Raw genomic sequence first — 19460 nt, 5'->3', positions numbered from 1 at the left:
AACGGTGGCTGAGTACTGGATGGAGTCGACAGACAGAATTGTGAAGGATTTAGACTGTACTCCGGAGCCGAAGTTGAAGAGCACTATGTCCTCGCTAAGAGAGGAGGCATATCGTTGGTGGTAGTTTGTCGTAAGAGGTATACAAGTTGACTGCATAAATTGAGAACATTTACAAGAGGCCTTCTAGAAAAAAGTATGTGATGAAAGGGCAGAGAAAGACTGCCAAATTATATGTTTTGCAGGGTTTTACTATTCGAGCTTTGCTTGGTATTATGGCCATGCATGATTTGGATCTTGAGCAGTTAGATGTAAAAACTACATTTTTGCATGGAGAACTTGAGGAGGATATTTACATGCAACAACTAGAGGGTTTTACAGTCTCAAAAAAAATAGGACTATGTTTGCTTGCTAAAATAGCCCCTTTACGGTTTGAAGCAGTCACCAAGATAATGGTACAAGAGGTTTGATTCTTTTATGACTTCTTATGATTTCAAATGAAGTAGCTTTTACAGTTGTGTGTACATTAAGAAAAACAGCGATGGTTCTTTTGTGTATCTACTCCTTTATGTTGATGACATGTTGATAGCAGCAAAAGATAAAGGAGAGATAAGAAAGGTAAAAGCCCAACTAAGTAAAGAATTTGAGATGAATGATTTGGGAGCTGCAAAGAATATACTTTTTATGGAGATTCTCAAAGATAGAAAAACAAGTAAATTGTATCTAATTGAGAAGGGGTACATTGAGAAAGTTCTTTATAGGTTCAATGTGCAGAGTGCTAAGCCTGTTAGTACTCCTTTAGCAGCCCATTTCAAACTTTCATCGACTTTGTCTCCACAAGCAGATGATGAGATTTAGTACAAGTCATATGCAGTCAGTTCAGTTAGCAGATACATGGCAAATCTTGGTAAAGAACATTGGAAAGCAGTTCAGTGGATTTTAGGATACTTACAGTTTGGAAGAACTAGAGATGGAGTCATTGGGTATGTTGATGCTGATTTTGCTGGAGACCTTGATAGAAGAAGATCTCTTATAGGTTATGTCTTTACAATTGGAGGTTGTGTAATCAGTTGGAAAGCCACTTTGTAAACTACAATCGTTTGTCTACCACTAAAGCTGAGTACATGGCAATTACTGAGGCTTGTAAAGAAGCTATTTGGTTGAAGGGGCTCTTTAAAGAACTCACTGAAGACCTTCAAATCAATATAGAATTTTGGGACAGTCAGAGTGTCATTTTCCTTACAAAAGATCAAATGTTTCATGAGAGAACAAAACAAATTGATGTTCAGAATCAATTTGTTCATGATATTATTGCTGGTGGTGATATTGTTTAGAGTAAAATTAGTATTCATGAAAATCCTACAGATATGATGACTAAGTCACTTCCTATAACCAAGTTTATGCATTGCTTAGACTTGGTTTGTGTTCATTGTTGAAGTTAAACCCTTAAGGGGTTTTTTGGAAGAGGTGGAGAACTTGTTCGTTGAGAGTTCGGGATGAAAAACTTGTTCATTGAGAATTCGTGTCAAGGTTAAGATTATTAGAATTAAGTGACCTGAATCCTTATTTAAATAAAATACAGTGGTAAAATAAAATAAAAGTAAAATCCCTATAGAACTACAGTTCTTTTATTTTATTTTAGAATAAGGTTTTTTAAACCTTATTAAACTCCATATATTTGATATTGATTAGAATTAGGTGTTTCAATCTTACTACACTCCTATTAGAATATGGTTTTAAAAACCTATAAATAGACATAGTCTACTCCTCTTGTAATCATTCAAATTTGGCATAGTGAATTTTCTTCTCCTCTGCTCGTGGTTTTTTCCCGAAAGGGTTTCTACGTAAAAATCTGTGTGTTCTTTAATTTTTATTTCTCTTTTTTTTTGCGATATATTGTCATTACCGACATTTTTTTTCACAGCATGATTGTTCAAATATATATATAAAAACATCGAGCGTATCAATGTTGGAAATATACCAAATATAGAGAAAAACATTATGAAGCCAGCAGTTATCTGATCAACTCGGTGAGTTCCAACCTGGGTCAATCCTAGGAGTCTGACGCTTTCCCTGAAACATAACTATGATATTGCCAATGAGGAATTGGTCCTTATTATAAGGCCAACGAGGCCTTAAGTTGGAGTTTCATAATATTTGAGTTTAATCTAGGGAGGATTTTCTTCAGTTATACAATGGTTTTTGGGTAACTTGTTCTCGATTTTTCCTTGAGAAGGGCTTGTTTGATTGACAGTTATGTTAAACTGTTGCACCTACCAGCCAATGCCACGGCTTAGTACGTAAGCCGAAGCAGGAGTCACTAATTTGTTGCAATGATGGGTCATTTTTTATATAGGCTATTGGGATAAAATAAGCATAAGACCCTCCAATAACTACTGGCAACCTTGTTCCAAAAAGTGCTTGGAGAATCGTGGTGTCATTTAAAAATTTGGCTATTAGGTTTATTCTTTTATCCACTTCGTCACTTAAATTTGACAATTAAATTCCTTTTTGTCTTTGAATTTAGGGTATTATCATTTAAAATTTAAAAATTTTATATAAATTTTCAACCGATGATTACATTCAGTGTTAATAATGGAACAAGTGGTTCAACATGTTAAACTATAGATTTTTGATTCAACCAGTTTGATGGATTGCATCACCAAACATTTTATAAAACTTTGATAGCTTTTAATATTGACATGATAGTAATTTTAGCTCTAATCGTTTATACATTATGTTAGTTTAATCTTGATTCTAAAAAACTCAACCCCCTAACATTTATATAGTGCAATTTTGTATTTTTTTACAGTTTTGCTTTTATTTGTAACATTCAAGGTTAAATTTAAAACAGTAAGAAAATATAAAATTATTATATTAAATTTTTAGATTTTCAATTTTAATATATTTTGGGTCAAATTTAATTGATAAATTTATTTTTTAGCTTTTAAGGTGAATGAGTCATAAAAAAAACCAGAACTATAAAAAAATCAAATTATACAAGGTGTCAAAGTTAAAGGTTATTTTTAGAATCAAAACTAAATTGATACAATGTATAAATATTGGTTATTAAAATTTTTATTATGCTAATTTATAAATAAAAAACAAAATAATTAAATAGTATCTGGTTTAATAGTATTTTAAAAATAATTATATCATAAGCCTAAATGCATAAAATGTTATCACATTGCAATATTTTTTGTTGAAGTCTATTTTTAAAAATAATTAAGTTTAAGAAAAAATATTCTTAATAACATAGAATGTAAAACAAAACAAAATTTATTTGCAAAATAAATATAATTATATGAGTTACAACCTCATCAAAAAAAATTATACCTATGCTATTGATTAAGCAGCCGAGGTAGGTTTTGCTGGGATAGGGGCGGAACATGGAGCTGGATTTTGTTTGCCACTAACTTTAGGCTTCACATTCGAGCATTGTGATACTACAGGTCCAGTCGGTCCACTGTGTGTAATTTCAATGTCGGCAAGTTCCACATTTTCACACGGTAAAGTAGCGCTGTAAATAATCTTGACAGCTTCTGGAAGCGCAGAAGTGCCGTGAATGTTTTTGAAACTAATGTTTCTTAGTTTAACTTTTGATTCTTCCTGCATCAACAAAATAATGATTCAATGACCAATTAACTATTTTTGCTCTCTTACGATTTTGGTAAATATGTACATACATTTATTTTGCATTTGTTCCGTGGGCAATATTTCTGATCAATTATAATAGGAGAACTGACATTGGTCGCGGTAATATCCTCAAAGTGAATGTTCGAACAAGTGCCGGGTTCAGCACCTGGCCAAGTTTTGATTCTAACACCATTGGAAGTGTTAGTGAAGGTGCAGTTTTTTACTGTAACTCCATCAACGGGTTCTTCATTTTTAAACAATTCGAGACTGCCAATACTGGTACCATGTCCTGGTCCACAAGTTACTCCATTGCTAACCAAATTTTTGGAACCATCCCCAATTGAAACACAATCATCACCAGTTTTTATCTCCGAGTTAAGAACATTTACCCCATCTGATCTCCCGATGTGAATCCCATCTGTGTTTGGGCTTTCATCAGGTGCAGATACAGTGAAATGTTCGAAAGTAATGTTTTTGTATCCTAGAACATTAACGTGGAACTGCTTTCTGTCTTTGGTAGTTATATCTTGTATCATTGCGTTGGTTAAAAAATCAAACCTTAGGTTCTGTTTAATTCTAGAATGAAACAAAAAATTATTATTACTTAATTCTATTTATAAAAAACAAAAGTCATAACTTCTCAATAAGAAAATAACTTACAATAGGAAGTGAACCACAATAATCATGGTTTTTGCAGCCTTCCCTTTTATAAGCAGTGGTTCCGTGGTCGTCGAAAAGACCTCCGCCAGACAATTTGAAATTTTCAATTCTATTGAAGGTAATCCATTTAGGCTCCTTGAAAGCACCAGGGTCTGCCGGAGCCTTCACAGTGCCTTCAACTTGAATCTCAATAGGAGCCTTGCGAGGACCATCTAAGGTAGCTGTTCATAAAAAATATATCCCATTAGGAATAACAATTTTTGCTGGAGATGTCGAGGCACATGCTTCTTTCCAAGCATCTAACAATGGCTAAAAAAAATAAAAAAAATAGAAAAGATACATATAAAGATAAGAGATTTGAAAAATAGTTATGCATACTTTTATCTGCTAACTATAAAATTATATGATATTTTTCTTACCTTACTCAAATCTATTTTCTCGTCTGCCTTTGCACCAAACTTTGCAACAACATCAATAACACTACCACCTCCTCCTCCTGGACCTTCAACGGATGATATTGATTAAAGTACTAGTATTAACATGGATGAAACACAATTGAAATTGAATAGCCATACTTTATTTTTATTTACTTCAAAGAGAGAATGATTTATGTCTTTTGTTTTGTTTCAAACCGTCTTATATAGAGATAGTAAGGCCGAATTACAACCAAATAAACATTTTCTATTTTAACTAGCGTGGATAAATAATATGACCAAGTTTTACTTACTATAATTAGCACTTCTTTTTCTTTTTGGAAGGGAATTTGCTTGTTCATTTGCCAACAAACTTGATATAGTAAAAATAATTAACTAACACGTGACTTAATATATCTATTTAAGGTTTCTATATATAAATGAAAATGACGAATAAAGTTGTCGACTTAGCTCGATTGGCATCGACTTTGTTGCACATGCAGGAGACCGTGGGTTCGAGCATGCTGAAGGGCATTAATGCTCTCCTATATTAAGGGTTGGGGAGGAGTTATGAGTAGTTCTAGGCATTGTATAAAAAACCGATGAATAAAATTATCCATTATTAATTTATTTTCTATATTATATTAATAATTTATTAAATGGTTAGAAATAGATAATTAAATATGTATGTTTAATAATATTGAAAATTATAATATTTTATTAATTTTAAAAATAAAAATTTATTAATAATATAATAATATTAAGCTTTACTTAAGTTAATTTTTATATAAAAATAAAATCACCCGTAAAGGGTAAGTTACTCTAGAGGAAAAGAGGGCTTATTTTTCGTTGACTTCTAAGTTATTTTCAATTGACCAAACTGTTTTCCATGAAACAAACACAGGAAAATGTAGAAAATATTTTTCTGAAACCATTTTCAATGAAACAAAAGTGTCACAAGCCAAGGGGCACCAGCTCTGTTGGATAGATTACTTGAATTCAAAGTCTCATTGCAATTTCATATAATTATTTCATGTACCCGCAATGGTCTACAAGTGTAGTTATAATGCTATTAAGTACCTTTGTTTTTCATTTTTTAAAGAATAAACATAATATGCAAGTATGCTTTTATTTTATTTCAATTCAATGGTAAGGTTTTTAAAAAAAATAATATCCATTCAACGAAAGAAATTACAAGTGAGGATGAAATCTCGGATAAATGTACAAAATAAGATGTAAATAAAAAATGAATTCCAAAAGAAAATCATACTCTGTTTGAATCGAGTTGAAAACTCTATCATATGTTGGTGTTTAGCCATTAGGGCTAAGAAGGTTAGACCTTGATGTGGAGAGTTTTGTCATGCCCTCACTGCTGTTACAATGGACACAACTCAAGCACCCAATAAATGTGAAAAGCTTGAGCAAAAATAGGCAAACTAAAGATGCCCAAAAGCTCCAAAAAATGGGAAATCGAACCCTTAGCAGAGGAGCCAAGCAATCCATTATTATGTCAGAAAAGAGGATGCTCATTCGCGTCTCATTGGCGTCCACAGGTTGGTACTATGTCGGCTAATATAAAATTTAATGAGAAGGAAGATAAATCGAGAAGAGAGGGTTGATTTTTAGCCATATAATTGTCAACAACCACACTGCCAGCCGAAAGGTTAAGGCCTTACTTTAATACCAATTTTGACAACTTTAAAAATTCATATTTAAATTACTCTTGCCACTAAGACAAAAATATTTATAAAAAGATAATTTAAATAATATAAATTAATAAATAAATTATTTTGAAAAATTACACGAATTGTCGTCTACTGCTACCCATATTTATCAAAGGAAAAACTAGTAAAATATATGCATTTACCAAGCCTAATTTTGGAAAATTTAGGTTGGTGGAAAAAACCTATTAAGATTAAAAGGCAAAGTATAAAATTATTAAATCATATTATCTCCTCTAAATGATCTAAACTTAACCCACCATGGCATCCCTCTATCATTCTTCGATTTCTCCACTTCTATTGTGTTGTCTAAGATCACCGCCACCATAAATCCCACCATTATCAATGATGAGAACACGGTGTTCACGACTGCATTGAACTGCAAAAATCATTCACTTTGTTTTACCCTCTTTTATCATTGAAGATTATGGGATTGGAGTTTTCTTTAAATAAAAACACTTACTCAGGATGCATTGGTGTGAGCGAGGCCTTGATGGGATAGTTTCCAATATTGGTTGAAGAATTGATGGATAGAAATCCCTAAGAAGTGTGATAATCCTGTTATGATAAGGTTTCTTATGCAATTTATGTTTCAGAATTGTAGACACGATAATCTAACGGAACCTGCAATCAACAAAGCAACAATATTTTCATTAAGGTTACTAAAATGGGATAAACCGATATTTCGTCCTAAATGAAATAAATTTTCTTCATCTTGGTCTAGATTTTTCTTTGACAAAATTGGGAAATTTTGTCAGGAACTTGGATTCGAATGATGTAACACTTTTAATCTATGACGCCATCACCTAAAATTTTAAAATCTTAAAAATACAATAAATATATTAAAATATTAATTAAAAAATTAGGTGATGGCATAGAAGAATTTAATAATATCATTTTAGTATACTTTAATGGAATCTAAATTTAAGGATTAAATTGAGAAAAGTTATTTCTTAAACTAATATGACCTTTTATGGTAAAAAAAAGTTAACTCGGGCTTGTATTTGGATTAGTTGAGTAAATGTCTGTATGACACCCCAAACACGGTCGAGGCGGTCCGACCCAAATTTCAAGTGACACATTAGCCACCAAGGTGACTCTCTGCAAACTACCACAAATCACACTAACCATCCATACTCACCATACATATACAAAATATTTCATACAAGCATTTACTCCTAAGAGCATGCTTTTCTAAACCAAACTATAAGTCATATAATAAGCGGAATAAAGCGTACATGGATTTCGGCAAGCTCTACTAGCTGCAAAATGTCTCGTTAGTTCATATGGGCAGTGTCATATAATTCAAATAGCAAATTCAGCCAAACAAGCAAACACATAGATTAAAAAAATTCCAAATTTTAAAATCGAGCAAAATATCCAATTACAACCCTCTAAAAAATTGTTTTTAAATTTTCTAAAATTATCTAAGTCCCATTTCAAGTAGGTTTTCTAAACTTGGACCGTAAAATTTTGAAATATGTTTGCATGCATGCATTAAAAAGGGGGTATTTTGGGAAAAATGATGCCACGAGATTTTTGAAAATTTTATTTTTCTGTAGGAAATTAAATTCGAGATTACTGTTAAAACTTTAGATAATTTGTTTACTTTAGATTGTGAACATTTAGGAGGATAAATAATGCTTGAACTTTTGTTTGAAAACTACAGATATACTGTAGATTTCAAACTTTCGAAAGATTACTATGAACACTCAAGGCAGACGTGGTAGGGGTAGGCCACGTAGAGCTGCACCTAAAGAGTTACCCATTGTCCAGGGAGAAAACCCAATACCAGAGGAGGACTATGTTGAGAAAAAAACGATGACGACACGATGACCCAGATGATGTTGAGGGTTTTATAAAGGGTTGTTGGAGTGTAATGCCCCAAAAATTCAAGTTTTAATTTTTTCATGTTCTGTTGCAATTGCTTGTTTGCTTCAATGGTTAAGTGATTTGGGTGTGTATGGGAGTGTTTGAGAAGCTTAGGTTCAAGTTGTGGCTTTTGCAGAATTTTAATTTTTTTCTCTTTAATGAACCTGGACGCTAGGAGATAGGTTTTAAAAATAATATTGTTTGTTTTATGACACAAAATGAGCCTGTGGTCTAGTGGTAGGTGGCGTGTAAAGTATTCTTAAAGTCTCAAGTTCAAGTCTTGGGGTGCGCAATGAATTATTATTTTGCTACTTGAGCTGTGCAAGTGGCAAAGTTGGAGTGAAATACTGTCGAAGGAAGTTTGAATTGGTTATGGAGGAAGTTGAGGAGAAAACGGTGGAGTGATAAGCGGAGAGAATTGTGGAGAAAATCGAGAGGTGGTTGAGAGGGAGATTTGTACCGATTTGGGGCACTAGTACTCAAGGTTTCAGCTAGGCTTGTGCCGAATTTGTCACTGGCCAGTAGAAGCTTTCGGTTTCGGGAGTGTTTGCCTTTTTCTGTGGAAGTTTTCGTAAACTTCGTGTTACTCTCTTTTCGCATTAAGTGTACATTTTGGCAAGTATCAAACTCGTTTCTGCTCATCTCCACTTTTTCTTGGTTTTAGACAAAACTCTCATCTCTTTTCTCTTTTTATGCAGCTAAAAGCTCCTCTTCTCCTCCCCTATTCATTTAGTTGTTCTTCTTCTCTCATCCTTCCTTCCCAACCCGATTCTTTCTTCCCTTTTGACCGAACCCTTCTCTCTCTTTGTGGCCAAATTTCACAACTATCCTCCCCCACCTTCCTTTTTCTTTTTCCTCCTCACTTATTTGGTTTCTCCCTAATTAACTCCTCCCCCTCTTATTTCCTTTGATCGCCGAATTCCCCGTCCTTTATGGGGCCAATCGTCAGGCTACTTCTCGTCGTCGTACTCTCGCTCGTTGGGTAAGTATAGCAAATTAAGTGATTCCCCCTTAACAAATCAACTTAACTGCTTACCAATTATAGTTGGTGCCTAAGAATCTCATGAAGGGACGAGGGTTGGCGAATACTTGAGTAAGCGAACCGTTCTTCTTCGCTTAAGTTTAAATAGTTGTATAACTGTGTAATCGATTAACGAAGTTTGATTGCCAAATATAGGTTCGGCATCTGTGGATTTTACGCGTCTTCACAATCAGGTGTGTATCCACACCACCTCTACCGCAAATCGGTAAAAGCCGAAAAGATGAAGCACGACAATCGATGCCATATGAGTGTGCGATCGCTCGTGCAGAAAATCGAGCCCATGAAATTGGGTGTTGGACTGTAGAGGCTTCCATGGGCATTTCCATGGGCTTGGGCCAAAAAATAACTGAAATATTGTCGAAGGGTAAAATTACCGAATTACCCTCGAAGGGTAAAATTATCGAAATACCCTCGAAGGGTAAAATTACTTAAATACTGTCGAAGGTTAAAATTACTGAAATAACCTTAAAGGGTAAAATTATCAAAATACCCCTGAAAGGTAAAATTATCGAAATACCCTAGAAGGATAAAATTACCGAAATACTCTGAAAGGGTAAAATGACTGAAATACCCCTATAGCGTAAAATGACCGTTATACCCCTAGGAGATGAAATGGTTGTTATGGCCTTATACTATGTATGATTGCGTTGCTTTATGGTATATATGACTGTTACTGAGTATGACATACTGCATACACGTATTATTTATGACATGACATACTACATGGGGTTGGGATTTCGATATAAGGGAAGTGTACTGTACTAGTGGCTATGCCACATATGCTGGTACTGGCAGCTATACTGTGATAATGTTACTAGCAGCCTTGCTGCGTTTGTTATTACTAGTAGCTTTGCTGCGATATTGGTGAGTTGGCTGGGTGGGTCGATTTTATCCCCACATGGTGTGTTGGTGGTACGGAGTGGTGTGTTGGCTGGATTGGGATGGGTTCCATTACTGCATTTGTACTGATTACTATTTTGGGCTAAGGCCCACACTATTATTGTATTGGGTTATGGACCACACTATACTGATACTGTATAGGGCTCAGGCCCAGACTGATTTTGAATGTTGCTTAGTGATTGTTTAGAAATGGATTACACACTGAGTTTCATAAACTCACCCTCTCCTTTAACTGTGTAGGTAATCCTCAGCCATAGATGATTCGGGGCTGCGGGGGACTCAGAGGTGGCCACACAACTATTGCTGATGTTTACATTTGCCTTTATTTTAATTTTAATAATTTGTTGGGGTTTGTTTTTGTAATAAGGCTTTTAATTGGGTTTTTAACTTTAGTTGGGATTTGCTTACATCTTCCTTTACTGGTAGTTAGGTGAAAATGAATTTTCAAAATAATTATGATTTTTAAAGACACGAACTTTAAACATTAGAGTTTTCAAATGCTTCTTTGTTTTAAATCAACTTAATATAATAATAGCAGTTAATAAGGCAAACAGTTGGTTAAGTGTTCCGTTAAACATTACTAAAGAGGTTTCCAAACTTAAGAAACAAGTTTTATCAACAAGTCTAAGATTTGGGAGTCACTTTAATGTGACACACCAGATACGACCATAATGTCGAGGCCGGGTTTGGGGTGTTACATGGAGCCCAAACTAGACTGGGGATCCATTGCGGAGAGGTTCCGATCGAATGGGTTGGAAATGTTCAAAGGTGTTGTTGTAACGAATCCAACGGTGGCTAAGTACTGGATGGAAGGGGTGCACGGGGCCGTGGTAGAGACCGTGGTAGATGAGGTACACAAGTACTCGATGGAAGGGGTACTCGCAGAAGGGGTACATGAGGTCGTGGTAGAGGCCGATAAAGTGCTAAAGCTGGGTCTTCGGCATCAGGCCACATGCCTAATGCTGAGGTTAGGGAGGCACCACCTTCACCGGTGACTAAGTCAAGATCATATGATCGAGCAACTGGGGATGATGCACTATCCCAAGCTATGCTCCGTATTTTGGAAAGGGTCGCAGGGACCAGTACAAGTGCTATAGGCCGTGGGTCAATTTCAGAACGACTCTGGTCGAATGGAACAAAAATTTTTAGGGGTATTTTTGGAGTAGCCCCTAATGTAATTGAATACTGGTTGGAAGCCACAGAAAGAATAATAGATGACCTTGATTGCACTTCTGAGCAAAAACTAAAAGGTACAGTGTCTTTACTGCGAGATGAAGCCTATCAGTGGTGGCTTACTGTAAGAGAATGTACTTAGGCCGATCGATTAACGTGGGACTTCATTAAGTCGGCATTTGAAGGAAAGTATGTGGGGGCAAGTTAGTGGACGCTCGAAGAAAGGAATTTTTAAGTTTGGCCTAGGGGAATAAAACTGTGGCTAAATATGAGGCAGAGTTTCTGCAATTGAGTCATTATGCTCATGGAATAGTGGCAACTGAGTATGAATGCTATGTACAGTTTGAGGACGGCCTCTGGGATGAGTTGCGAGTATTGATAGCTCCGCAGAGGGAGCGAGATTTTGCTGCCCTAGTTGAAAAGGCAAAAATAGCCGAGGATGTGAATCGCTTTGAGTGCCAAAACTGTGAGAAAGATAGGGGTAGGTTTAGGAGGGATCCAAAGCCCTCAAGTTCTTTAGGAAGGCCTATAAAGAAGGCCAAGTTTGATGGGCCAATCCGAGCTGTGGTTTCTATGGCAAGACCACAGTCTTGTGCTGATTGTGGGAGACATTGTAACACCTCAAATTTTGGGCCTAGAAGAAATATGTTTTTAACAAGGGAACAGTTAGGAGACTGCACATAAATATTTAGTTGTGCTAGGAAGTGACATAAGTGAATGTCTACTTTAGTGGTTAAGTAATTTAGGAGTGCTTGGAAGTCTTTAACAAGTGAGGGGTTCAAGCCTTGGCTTATGCATAGTTTTTATTTTAAATGAATAAAATCCTTGGATCTAGATAGTAGGTTATTAAATTATTGTGGTTAAAATATGATATAAAGGAGTTGTTGGACTAGTGGTAAGGAGCGTGTGGAGTGTACATGGGGTGTAAGGTTCGAGTGGTGGCACATCAAAAAGGGAGCATTTATTTTGCTGCCTAATTCGTGTGGGTGGTAGAGTTGGATTGAAATACTGCTAAATGGAGTTTGAACTGATCATAGAGAGAATTGAGGAAGGATATTTGGAGAGATTTGAGGAGAGAATATTGGGATTTGGGGAGGTTGTTACTGTGAAGAGATATATATCATCTAGGAGATCGGCGAGCTTTTCAAGGTTTTTGTCACTTTCTCCAACCTGCATTGCTTCCATTCCTAACTGGTGGTGGTCGAGTTTGATTGACACATTGCCTTGGAACCAAATGTACGATGATCATTGATTTTCAGAATAAGAGTGTTCGGAACAAATGGAATCTACAAATCGCATCAAGTGTGTAACCACCCCACTGTAATTGTAGAACGAAAAAAGTCAAAATACGGCATTGAGACCAAACAAGTGTGCGATCGCTCGTGTGGAAAGCCAAACCTACGAATCATGGGCGATAAGCTGTAGAGGCATGCATGAGCATTTCCATGGGCTTAGGCCGTAATAGGCCACGTTGGGTCGAAATAGGCTGTGTGGGCTTATTGGGCTTGTAGGCCCCATAGAGATGAAATCCACGATTTGTGGAAAATACAAGTGTGTGGGCCCACTTGGGCTGAGTACTAGGCCTTGGGCCCATTTACACTGTTCTGACCATTTAGGTTACCTGAGTCACTCGAGGTGACTACGGACCTTTCGAGAGGTTAATAAATGATCGAATTAGCCCCACAGGGTAAAATGATTGAATTACCCTCATAGGGTAAAATGATCGAATTACCCCCACAGTGTAAGATGACTGAATTAACCCCACAGGGTAAAATGATCGAATTACCCCCATAGGGTAAAATGATCGAATTACCCCCACAGGGTAAAATAATCGAATTACCCCCACAGGGTAAAATGACCGAATTACCCCCATAGGATAAAATGACTGTTATACCCCTAGGAGATGAAATGACTGTTATGGCCTTATGTTATGATTGATTTGCTCTATGATATGTATGACTGTGATTGAGCATGACATTTTGCATACACGTACGATATTATGTCACAACATATTGCATAGGGATGGGATGTTATATTTGGAGGAAGTGTACTGTACTGATAAGGTTGCACGGGTCGCCCAAGACGACTGTGGACCTACTGATGACTATATGCCGTTTATTTTACTGGCAGCTTTGCTGCGATATTGGTGTGTTGGCTGGGTGGGTCAATTTTATCCCCACATGGTGTGTTGGTGGTACAGAGTGGCGTGTTGGTTGGATTGGGATGGGTTTCATTATTGCACTGTACTGATACTGTATTGGGAGCTAAGGCTCACATTGTTACTGTATTGGGCTAAGGCCCACATTGTTACTGTATTGGGCTAAGGCCCACACTATACTGTTACTGAATAGGGCTCAGGCCAATACTGTCACTGCTTGTTGCATTTTGATTGACTGATAGAGGATTACACACTGAGTTTTCGTAAACTCACCCCTCTATTTAACTGTACAGGTAATCTCTAGTTGTAAGCGGGTCGGTGCTGCAAGGGACTTAGAGGTGGCCACAGAACAGCAACAGCGCTACCCTTACTTTTATTTAAAATTAAAGTTTATATTGGGTTTTGTCTATTTAATAAGGCCTTTAATTTTGTCTAAATTTTTAATTGGGTTTTTACTTACTTATTTTAAACTGCTAGTTTAGGAGAGGATTCAAAATAGTAACTATTCTCAAAGACACAAAATTTAAACATTAGAGTTTTCAAAAGCTTTCGCCATTTTTGATCAACCTTTTATAACAATAGCAGATAACAAGGTAAACATTTTTGACTAGATGATTTGTTAAATAATAATAAAGGGGTTTTTAAACCTGGAAACAAATTTTTACCAACGAGTCTAATATTTTGAAAGACACTTCAATGTGACACGCCAGAGGGTGTTACAGACATCATCTGGGTGAGTGTTGGAAGAAGATTGGGGCATGTTTCAGATGTGGGTCAAAAAAGCATCAAGTTAAGGATTGTCCTCAGAGGCAAGCTGCAGGTTAGGGTTTTGTTCAACCAGTGACAGGTGGTCAGCAGCCACCAAGGGGTCGTGGGCCAGTTAAAGGTGGAAATGGTGTGGGACGAGGTCATGGAACATATGGTAGATTGGTTTGTAATAGTGAGGTAAGACAGCCAGCACTGGTCTATACTGCTCATCGCCGTGAGGATTGTGACGCTCCATATGTTATAACTGGTATGTTCCTAATTTATAATATACCTTACACTGCTTTAATTGATATAGGGTCTACACATTCATACATTGCATGCACTGTGTCTAGCACCTTGGGTATCATGTGTGAAAGTACTGCTAATGAGATGATTGTGTTAAGTCCACTAGGACAATCAGTAAGAGTAGACAAGTTGTTTAGAGATGTGCCCCTAGAGGTTCAAGGAGTTATATTTTTAGCAGATTTGATGGAGCTACCGTTTGGTGAATTTGACCTAATCTTGGGGAAGAATTGGTTGGTTAAGCATCGTGCAAATTTAGATTGTGCTATTAAGCGGATGGTATTAAAGACTAATGGGGATGATAAGATTGCTATGATTGGGGAGCGAAGAGATTTTCTTTCTAATGTGATCTCGGCATTAAGGGCTAAAAAACTGGTTCGCAAGGGTTGTGAGGCGTTTCTAGCCTATGTTAGTGTATCTGATTCTTGGGTCCTTCTGTTGGAGATATCAAAATGGTTAGGGATTTTTCAGATGTATTTCCTAATGAGCTCCCAGGTTTACTTCTGAGCCATGAAATTGAATTTGGAATTGAGCTTTTGCTAGGAACGGCTCTAGTGTCCATCGACCCTTATAGGATGACACCGAAGGAGTTGGTGGAGTTAAAAGCTTAAATCCAAGAACTGTTGGATCAAGGATTCATTCAACCTAGTGTGTCTCCGTAGGGAGCACCAGTGTTGTTCGTAAAGAAAAATGATGGGACTATGCGTATGTGTATCGATTATCGACAATTGAATAAATTGACTGTCAAGAATAAGTATCCCTTACTGAAAATAGATGATTTATTTGATCAGTTGCAAGGAGCTTTGGTTTTCTCTAAAATAGATCTTTGTTCTGGGTACCATAAGTTGAGAGTTAAGGAGGCTGATGTGTATAAGATTGCATTTAAGACTCATTATGGTCATTACGAGTTCCTAGTGATGCCATTTGGCTGACTAATGCACCAGCTGCCTTCATGGACCTAATGAATCGAGTATTCTAGCCTTACTTGTATCGGTTCGTAGTGGTATTCATAGACGATATCTTGGTGTATTCGAGAACCGAGGACCAACATGATGCACATCTCTGAACTATTCTGCAGATTTTAAGGGAGAAACAACTGTATGCTAAGTTTAGCAAGTGTGAGTTCTGGCTGCGAGAAGTGACTTTTCTAGGTCACATGGTGTCTGTTGAGGGGATTAGGGTTGATCCTTGAAAATTTGAAACTGTACTGGATTTGAAACCACCTAAGACCATATTTGAGATTCGAAGCTTTCTGGGTCTAGCAGGGTATCACAGACATTTTGTTGAGGGGTTTTCCTTAATTGCTGCACCTCTGACTAAGTTGTTGTGTGAAGGGATACCGTTTAACTGAAGTGATAGGCAGCAAGAAAGTTTTGAGAAACTGAAGAAAGTTTTAACTGAGGCCCCTGTCTTAATACAACCAGAGTTTGGAAAGGAATTCACTATCTATAGTGATGCATCACACGTCGATTTGGGTTGTGTGCTGATGCAGGAGGGTAAGGTGGTTGCTTATGCGCCTCGTTAGCTTAAGCCTCATGAGGCAAATTATTTTATACATGACTTGGAGTTAGCGGTGGTGGTATTCGCACTTAAAATTTTGAGGGACTATCTCTACGGTGAAAAGTGTACTATCTACATAAATCACAAGTCTTATGTACCTCCTCACTCAGAAAGAGTTGAATCTTACGTAGCGAAGATGGATAGAGCTACTTAATGATTGTGATTGCTCGACTAAATACCATCCTTGTAAGGCTAACGTGGTAGCTGACGCTTTGAGCCATAGGGCTGTATCTGAATTGAAAGCGATGTTTGTTCGTCTCAACCTATTTGATGATGGTAGCTTGTTGGTTGAGTTGGAAGTTAGATCGATGTAGACTGAGTAGATTAAGGGTAAACAGTTGATGGATGAGTCACTGGTTTCTCGTTTTCGACAGGTTGAGAATGGGGAAACCTCAGATTTTGGGTTGAATAATGAAGGAGTGTTGTGTTTCCGTGGAAGAATCTGTGTACCGAGGGATAATGATTTGAGATAGTCTATACTGCGAGAGGCGCATAGTAGTCCTTATGCTATGCATCTAGGTGGGAATAAAATGTATTGAGATCTGCATGAGTTATACTGGTGGCCAAGTTTGAAACGTGAAGGAACTGATTTTGTGGGTAAGTGTTTAACTTGCCAGCAGGTGAAGGCTGAACATCAGTTACCTTCAGGGTTACCACAGCCAGTTAAGATTCCATTTTGGAAGTGGGAGAGAGTGACCATGGATTTTGTGAGTGGGCTGCCCTTAACACCTACCAAGAAGGATTCGACATGGGTTATTTTAGACCAACTGACTAAATCTTCCCATTTCATACCAGTCCGTATTGATTACTCTTTGCAGAAGTTGGCTAAGCTGTATGTGGCTGAGATCGTAAGACTACATGGGGTACTGTTTTCCATAATATCGGATAGAGATCCTCGCTTTACGTCTCATTTTGGAAGAAATTACATGAGGCTTTGGGTTCTAGACTGGACTTTAGTACTGCATTTCATCCCCAGACAGATGGTCAGTCTGAGAGGGAGATTCAAATTTTGAAGGACATGTTGAGGTGTTGAGGAGGATATTTACATACAACAACCAGAGGGTTTACAGTCTCAGAAAAAGAGGACTATGTTTGCTTGCTGAAATAGTCCCTTTACGGTTTGAAACAGTTACCAAGACAATGGTACAAGAGGTTTGATTCCTTTATGACTTCTCATGATTTCAAAAGAAGTAGCTTTGACAGTTGTATGTACTTTAAGAAAAATAGCGATGGTTCTTTTGTATATCTACTCCTTTATGTTGATGACATGTTGATAGCAGCGAAAGATAAATGAGAGATAAGAAAGGTCAAAGCCCAACTAAGTAAAGAATTTGAGATGAATGATTTGGGACTTGTAAAGAATATACTTTGTATGGAGATTCTCAGAGATAGAAAAATAAGTAAATTGTACCGAATTAAAAAGGGGTACATTGAGAAAGTTCATTATAGGTTTAATATGCAGAGTGCTAAGCTAGTTAGTACTCCTTTAGCAACCCATTTTAGACTTTAATCTACTTTGTCTCCACAAGCAGATGATGAGATTTAGTACAAGTCATATGCAATCAGTGCAGTTAGCAGATACATGACAAATCTTGGTAAAGAACATTGGAAAGCAGTTCAGTGGATTTTAAGATACTTACGAGGTACTACTGATTTTTGCTTACAGTTTGGAAGAACTAGAGTTGGAGTCATTAGGTACGTTGATGCTGATTTTGCTAGAGACCTTGATAGAAGAAGATCTCTTACAGGTTATGTCTTTACGATTGGAGGTTGTGCAATCAGTTGGAAAGCCACTTTGCAAACTACAATCGCTTTGTCTACCACTAAAGCTGAGTACATGGCAATTACTGAGGCTTGTAAAGAAGCTACTTGCTTGAAGGGACTCTTTAATGAACTCAATGAAGACCTTCAAATCAATACAGTATTTTGTGACAGTCAGAGTGTCATCTTCCTTACAAAAGATCAAATGTTTCATGAGAGAACAAGATACATTGATGTTCGGTATCATTTTGTTCGTGATATTATTGCTCGTGGTGATATTATTTGGAGAAAAATTAGTACTCATGAAAATCCTGCAGATATGATGACTATGTCACTTCCTATAACCAAGTTTGAGCTTTTCTTAGACTTGGTTTGTGTTCATTGTTGAATTTAAACCCTTAAAGGGTTTTATGGGAGAGGTGGAGAACTTGTTCGTTGAGAGTTCGGGATAAAGAACTTGTTCATTGAGAATTTGGGTCAAGGTGGAGATTGTTAGAATTAAGTGACCCGAATCCTTATTTAAATAAAAAACAGTGGTAAAATAAAATAAAAGTAAAATCCCAATAGAACTACACTCCTTTTATTTTACTTTAGAATAAGGTTTTTTAAACCTTATTAAACTTCATCTATTTGATATTGATTAGAATAAGGTGCTTCAATCTTACTACACTCCTATTAGAATATGGTTTTACAAACCTATAAATAGATATAGTCTACACCTCTTGTAATCATTCAAATTTGACATAGTGAATTTTCTTCTCCTTTGCCCGTGGTTTTTTCCTGAAAGGGTTTCTACGTAAAAATCTGTATGTTCTTTATTTTTTATTTCTCTTTTCGTTGCAATATATTGTCATTACCGACATTTTTCTCACAACATGATTATTAAAATATATGTATAAAAAGATCTAGCGTGTCAATGTTGGACATATACCAAATATAGAGAAAAACATCATGAAGCCAGCAGTTATCTGATCAACTTTGTGGCTGTAACACCCCAAACCCAGCCTAGACGTTATTACCGAATTTGGCGTGTCACATTGAAGTGTTTTTCGAAAATCATGGTTTTATTTGAAATTTCAAACTTCTTACCATTTAAAACTTGTACAAAACCTCAGTTTGCATTTATTTATTTTCAATCGAGGTTTATTAAAGAACATTGTTACCTTCAAAAACCTTATTTAAAAATTGAGTTGCGAAAACGTAGCGTTTGAAAATAGTTATTGTTTTGGAAAATCGTGTTCTACTTCTAGCAGATTTAAATCACAATCACATCAAATCTCAAATTTTAAAATCTAGAGATTATAAAGGCTTCATTACAACCCGAATCAAAATCAAATTTCTTGAATAAATGAGCAAAATAGAATAAAAAATGCAGTTCTGTAGCCTTCTTCGAGTCCCTCGCAGTTTTGAACCGTCTAACATTGGGGATTACCTGAAAGGTTAAATATGGGGTGAGTTTACGAAAACTCAGTGTGTAATCCCCTTATTAAAGAAACAGAATCAGTTTAGGCCAGGGT

General features: G+C 36.5%; 1 protein-coding gene across 3 annotated transcripts; it reads right to left on the bottom strand.

Annotated features, from left to right (window-relative positions):
* Positions 1-3260: 3260 nt before the first annotated feature.
* Positions 3261-4900, bottom strand: LOC107950809 (polygalacturonase-like). 3 transcript variants are annotated; one of them, XM_041089809.1, is made up of 4 exons: positions 4713-4900; positions 4294-4602; positions 3684-4209; positions 3261-3606 (listed from the first exon to the last, which is right to left on the bottom strand). In XM_041089809.1, exons 2-4 carry the CDS (start codon positions 4317-4319, stop codon positions 3346-3348), a joined length of 813 nt encoding a protein of 270 aa, XP_040945743.1. In that variant the 5' UTR covers positions 4320-4602; positions 4713-4900; the 3' UTR covers positions 3261-3345. The 3 variants fall into 3 exon arrangements, with proteins under 3 accessions (XP_040945743.1, XP_016741251.2, XP_016741252.2); XM_016885762.2 differs by having other exon boundaries at positions 4294-4514; XM_016885763.2 differs by having other exon boundaries at positions 3684-4199; positions 4294-4514.
* Between the last annotated feature and the right edge of the window lie 14560 nt (positions 4901-19460).

The sequence above is a fragment of the Gossypium hirsutum genome, chromosome D03 (genome assembly GCF_007990345.1).
Source record: "Gossypium hirsutum isolate 1008001.06 chromosome D03, Gossypium_hirsutum_v2.1, whole genome shotgun sequence".
Taxonomy (NCBI): Eukaryota; Viridiplantae; Streptophyta; class Magnoliopsida; order Malvales; family Malvaceae; genus Gossypium; species Gossypium hirsutum.
This window is presented reverse-complemented; position numbering and strand designations above follow the sequence as displayed.

Coding starts and splice junctions, on each gene's coding strand:
- LOC107950809 (XM_041089809.1), bottom strand. CDS start 4,319: ATGATTATTGTGGTTCACTTCCTATT. Junction 4,210..4,293: donor ATTGTGGTTCACTTCCTATT/GTAAGTTATTTT, acceptor GTTTCATTCTAG/AATTAAACAGAACCTAAGGT. Junction 3,607..3,683: donor GGAACAAATGCAAAATAAAT/GTATGTACATAT, acceptor TTGTTGATGCAG/GAAGAATCAAAAGTTAAACT.